Source organism: Triticum aestivum, chromosome 2B (assembly GCF_018294505.1).
Source record: "Triticum aestivum cultivar Chinese Spring chromosome 2B, IWGSC CS RefSeq v2.1, whole genome shotgun sequence".
Lineage (NCBI taxonomy): Eukaryota > Viridiplantae > Streptophyta > Magnoliopsida > Poales > Poaceae > Triticum > Triticum aestivum.
In genome coordinates, this window is record NC_057798.1 from 26843222 (window position 1) to 26849221 (window position 6000).

At 49.4% G+C, this 6000-nt stretch overlaps 1 protein-coding gene across 1 annotated transcript; it reads left to right on the top strand.

Annotated features, from left to right (window-relative positions):
- The first annotated feature begins 2902 nt into the window (after window positions 1-2902).
- On the top strand, window positions 2903-4634 carry LOC123043232 (glyoxylate/hydroxypyruvate reductase HPR3). The gene is made up of 2 exons (XM_044465614.1): window positions 2903-3494; window positions 3825-4634. The coding sequence occupies exons 1-2, from the start codon at window positions 3000-3002 to the stop codon at window positions 4362-4364; spliced, it is 1035 nt and encodes a 344-aa protein (XP_044321549.1). The 5' UTR covers window positions 2903-2999; the 3' UTR covers window positions 4365-4634.
- The last annotated feature ends 1366 nt before the right edge of the window (window positions 4635-6000 follow it).

Consider the following 6000-nt stretch of genomic DNA (forward strand, 5'->3'; position numbering starts at 1 on the left):
TCTCATATGATGCGTGAGTAGTTCATTGTAGACCTACGGGTCCATAGTTAGTAGCTAGATGGATTCCTCTCTCTCTCTCTCTCTCTCTCTCTCTCTTGATTCTCAATACAATGGTCTCTTGGAGATCTATTTGATGTAACTCTTTTTGCGGTGTGTTTGTTGCCGATGAAATTTGAGTTTATGATCAGATCTATGTTTTTATCCATGAAATTTATTTGAGTTTATTTTAGAGAGAGAGGAATCACTCTAGCTACTAACTATGGACCCGTAGGTCTACAATGAACTACTCACGCATCATATGAGAGGCACCAATGAGGATGATGAACCCATCCGTGATGGTCTCTAGATTGGATCTGGTGGTTCTGGAACTTGCGGCAGTAGAATCGATTTTTGTCGACTCCCCTAGGGTTTCTGAAATATTTGGGTATTGATAGAGCAAAGAGGCGGTGCCGAAGGCCACCGAGGTGGGCACAACCCACCAGGGTGGGCCTGGGCCCCCGGGCGCGCCCAGGTGGGTTGTGCCCCCCTCGGGACACCCCTCTAGTACTTCTGGTCCAGAAAAGTTCTCCCAAAAGTTTCACTGCGTTTGGACTCCGTTTGGTATTGATTTTCTGCGAAGTAAAAAACAAGCACAAAACAACAACTGACACTAGGCACTATGTCAATAGGTTAGTCACAAAAAATGATATAAAGTTGCTCTAAAATGATTGTAAAACATCCTAGAATGAGAATATTACAGCATGGAACAATCAAAAATTATAGATACGTTGGAGACGTATCACTGTGGCAGACGGCAAAGAGCGGGGAGTAGTGACGGGCCAGCTGACGCCAGGAAGCAGACGACAAAGGAGAGGACATCTTTGTCGTCCGCTGGCAGACAACAAAGCCTCCCGTTAGCCACCTAATGGGGCTAACGTCTATTCTTTGCCGTCCACTTTCTTTGTCATCTGCCACCGACGGCAAAGGGCTTTTGCCGTCCGCTGGCTCAAAGCAGACGGCAAAGAAGCTGTTTAACGTAGCTTGCTTTGTCGGGCATGTTTTCCGTCGGCGGCTGACGGCAAAGTCCTTTGCCGTCCGCTTTATGGTCCTTTGTCGTCTGTCATGGCAGACGGCAAAGAAGCTGATTCCTGTAGTGATTGTACTTTAAATATTTTTTTATCAACATCTACACATGTATACTGTTCACTTCATTGATAAATCAAAGTGAGATAAATTTTGCTGCCGTTATATTTAGGCTTAATTATAAATCATTTCTTCTATCAGTTGGGACGAAAGCATGCTTGTTGGTCTAGAAAAATAAAAAGGAAGGGAAACATGTCGCAAGTATGAACATGATTAGTTGGTTGTGAAACATTGGCTAGGCAATATTTTTGTAAGTAAAAGTGTGACTATCAATTGGTTGGCTACAAACAATATTTTGCTAACCTCGCGAAACATTTTTTTTTAAATAACTCGGTGAGAGAAATTGCAAAGACACAAATTTTCAAGGGCAGATGAAATATTTTCAGAAAACAAAGTTCAGTTCATCCAAGTCTCAAAAACGGATAAAAAATGACTAATAGCATTTCTAACCGATCCCAATAAGGCCGTAAGGGAGGACAATAAATTCGGTTATCCTCTCTTACGATGCACCTAGCTGATCCCCTAACCGGTATAATGGCGTAAAAATTATCCTCCACCTCCCAGTATCTGCTCAATCTCCCTAAATATTCTCACTCCCGCTGTGGCCGAGTAAAAGTAGCGCCTCTCTTTCTCCCACCCCGCGTTGTCCACTCTCTCGCCGCCGCAGCACCCACGCTCCGCTGACGCTACTGATAACCATCCCTCCAGCCGGAATGGATTGCTCGAACCCTTTCCTCAACTCGTCGGCCACCGCTGCCGATTTATTGCCGCCGAAAATCACCCACGCGCCTAAGAAGAGTTTGGGGATGAAACAAAACCACCAGGTTCAAGCTCCTCCTTCAACCGCGGAAATGGCCTCCGGGGTGGCCACCGCCTCTCCGGTAATGGCTCGCCGCCCTCCTGCCGCTCCCGCCAGAGCCAAATGAGCTCGAAAGCCGATAGTGGTGGGGTCGGCGCTCGCCGAGCGGCCTCGAAGAAGAAGATGAAGAAGGCCAGAACAGTGACTCGTGCAGCTACTCCGACGCCCCTATGACCACTCCGGCGTGGGCGGCCGCAACCGGCAACAAGCATCACGACCACCAAGTGCTCGATGAAATGCCTACAAGATACAAAAAACTCACGTCCTGTTGCTGGCCGATAGTGATTGTTGGTGGCCGGTGGTGATGCACTTTGTTTGTTTTATTGCCGTAGTGCGCAAATGAACACGACCGAATTCCTCGCGTCTTTGGAATCCTCGGCCGCTATTGGACTTGATGAACTCAACTACGATTCCATTTGGCATGAGTTGGAGGTGGCCTAAGATATGGAGCAAGAGGTGGCCGAGGAATAGGAGGAGGAGCAGACCGAGGAGGTGGTGGATGATGAGGAGGTGGGGGATCAAGAGGAGGTTATGGAGGTGACCGAAGCGAGCACGCGGGAGTCAAGGTCACGCACCACCAACCACGACCAAAAAGAGGATATTGCTCTTTGCACTGCTTGGTGCACGATCTTCATGGATGCAACGATTGAAACGGATCAAATCAGGACTATGTTTTGGGAGAGAATTACGGAGCACTACAACAACTCCGTGGATGTGCGATCAAACTGTATACAAGGTTCTCTTGGGCATCGTTGGAGCACCATCCATGCTTGAAGTTGATACGGCTAAGACATAAAATCTACAAAGTTTTGTTTTTACTCCACTAACAATAAGGGATCGGCTAGATGGCCATATTGGGGTAAAAGTTTACTCTACTAAATTTACTCTGGATCCTCTCTTATAAGTAACCTTTAGGAGATCGGTTAGAAATCCCCGTACACACCAGTTATCCAAGTCTGCAGGCCACAAGGATCAGTTCAGCTCTGGATCAGCAAAATTCCCCTCGGAGCAACGGCCGATGGCATCCACCGTCGGCGCCGCGGCGCGGGCGCCTGCCACCGGCGGGAAGCCGTCGGTCCTCTACCTTCGCCGCGCCGACGACGGCCTCGCTGCCGCGCTGCGCGCGCGCTACCGCGTCCACAGCCTCTACGATTCGGGTGCTCCGCTCCCGGCGTTCCTCGCCGCGTCCGCCGCCGCCCGGGGGGCCGGTGAGCCCCCGCGGGCGGCCGTCGTCGTCGGCGGAGGCGCCATCCAAGTCGACGCCGCCTTCCTCGACGCGGCCCCGTGCCTCCGCTGCGTCGTGACCACCGCCGCCGGCCTGGACCACATCGACCTCGCCGAGTGCGCGCGCCGGGGCGTCGCCGTGGCCGGCGCCGCTGAGACATTCTCCACTGACGTGGCGGATCACGCCGTCGGGCTCCTGATCGACGTGCTCCGGCGCGTCTCGGCGGCAGACCGGTTCGTCCGGCGCGGGCTGTGGCCGGCCCGCGGGGACTACCCGCTTGGTTCCAAGGTCCGTGGTTTCCTTCTCTGCTGAAATAGTAGCAGACACATTATTTCTGAAGTCTTTCTTCTTTTTGATCCGAAAATCACAACAAATTTTGTATTCAACTGGAAATCACAACAAATTTTGGACTTTGTCAACCAGAGTATTTGATTGAACTGCCAAGATTTGAACCCACATCTTGCCATTAGTTTTGCAAATTGCTCAACGAGATCAGCAGTAGGGTGCTAGAATTCAGAGTACCTTACATCGACTCCCCCAAGTTCTGTTCTTTGCATACATATATGTTTTTATCTCAAACAGAAACTGATGTCAATATTTATTCCGACTATGCACCAGCTCAGTGGCAAGCGAGTAGGCATCATCGGTTTGGGGAGCATCGGTTCATCGATCGCGAGGCGGCTCCAGGCATTCGGCTGCACCATCTCCTATCACTCCAGAAGGGCGAAGGATTCAGCTACCATCTCTTACAACTATTTCCCCAGTGTCATCAACCTCGCTCTCGAATCTGACGTGCTCATCGTGGCGTGCGCTCTCAATGATCAAACAAAGCACATTGTCAACACGGAAGTCCTGGAGGCACTAGGGAAAGATGGCGTCATCGTGAACATTGCCCGCGGAGGGAACGTTGATGAGGCAGCGCTCATCAGCGCACTCAAGGGAGGGGGGATAGCGGGCGCAGGCCTCGATGTCTTTGAGAAGGAGCCTGAGGTGCCGGCAGAGCTACTCTCCATGGAAAATGTGGTGCTCACAGCGCATGAGGCCGTCTTCACTGTGGAGTCGGCCTCTGATATTTCGGACCTCATGATCGGGAACCTTGAGGCGTTCTTCCAAGGTAAGCCATTGCTCACGCCGGTGCTTCCGGAGCAAATGCTGTAGATGATACAACAACAGATCAGACCACGTCAGGTTTCATATGACACTTGTGATTGATGTTACATGCGACAAGTAGATAGTATATATTGCTCCTCCTCCGAGTAAGCAAGGGCCGCGCCAGCATTATTAGTGTCGGTTCTTAAAATGCAGCAAGGGACATTTATAAGAAATGTGCATGGTCTGTAATTAGAAAAGGATGATGGAGAAATCCAATATCTTGGTCTATAAGTATGTGAAGTACTTGACTGCTCGATGTTTTACTGATCACTACCAGTCTACCATGCATGTAAATCCCATGTACCTGAACATGACCATCACGTCTGGTTCGTTCGGGTAGCTGCTGCATCTCTGAAGAACCAGGTGTGTGCATGTACGTAGCAGCCCAGAGCTATTTTGATTGTGGAGCCATGTACATGATGCATGCCCGTGAAATTTGGCAGAAACTTGTGATGAAATTTAAAATTGAACTCCATCCATGTGGCGGGATAAAAACAAGGAACACCTACCAGGTCAGGTGGTGGTAACTGGCTAACTATCCAGGTATGCAGCAAATGAGATCGTTGCCCTTATGGGTCCCATGTTCCTGTAACCTGGTACAAAACTCAACAGACAAAAGAGCGCCGTGACTCTCCGATGGCGAGGATTTCTCGCTGAGAAATATGTACAGGCCAGTTGGGGATAAATGGTGGACTTATGATGATCAAGCAAAGGATGAAAGTTAGTTGGTTGCTGCTCAAGCAGCAGATTCTGAACCATGTGGGGTTCTGGCCCTTCGCAGAAAAACTGTGCCATTTCAGAAATAATTGTAGTATGACTTTTTCAAATTGCTTCTGGTTCATTGCTCAAGAAGGTAGAGTGATCTGTAGTCTGGGTACATTGTGCGGGTGGTCATCATTCACTCACTGCTCCTAAGTCCTGGCCAAATTTCCCCCTTGTTATATGGTTACCAGTCGAAGGCTATGCTGGGCGCAATGGTAAGTTGGATAAGGTGGATTGAGATGAGAGGAATTGGAAATTATATGTGGGCTCGTGTTATGTTTAGTGTACCTAAAGCCCTCACAAAATTTTTACTGTCACTTGTGGAGGGGAACATAATCTTTTTTTCAAGTGAAGTAATATGAAAATATTCCATGATTTTGTGAGACGGGCAGGCAAAGCGGACACTCACACCTTGAATGTGGAACAAATGAGCATGAGGCCAAGGACCTCAAATGGTGCCATGGCTTAACGCTGGCCGTGAGACATGGTAGGGTTGAGGAGCCGTCTTAAGGGACAGAGGATTCGATGCTAGAGGTCGTAGTGGGGTTATTATCATGCAAGTAGAGGACGGGCATGGTGAGTTCTTTGATTGGCGATTACACCAGGAGGCAGGAGCATACCTGCCCCAAGCAGAACCAGGGTGATTATAACAATGGTACAAGGGAACTTGATGGCACAAAAAGCAACCCTATGAAGCCTAGGGATGTGCCAAGGCGGACAAGAATGCCAAGAAGCGGTCGGCTCTAGAGGAGGTTGATGACATTGACCCAGCTATGAGGGACCTGACTCCCACAGTCCCGATGCTCATAGACTTGAAGACGTACGAAAACCTTAATGTGTGTGCTAATGAGGATGATATGAGGAAGAATAATGAGGCATC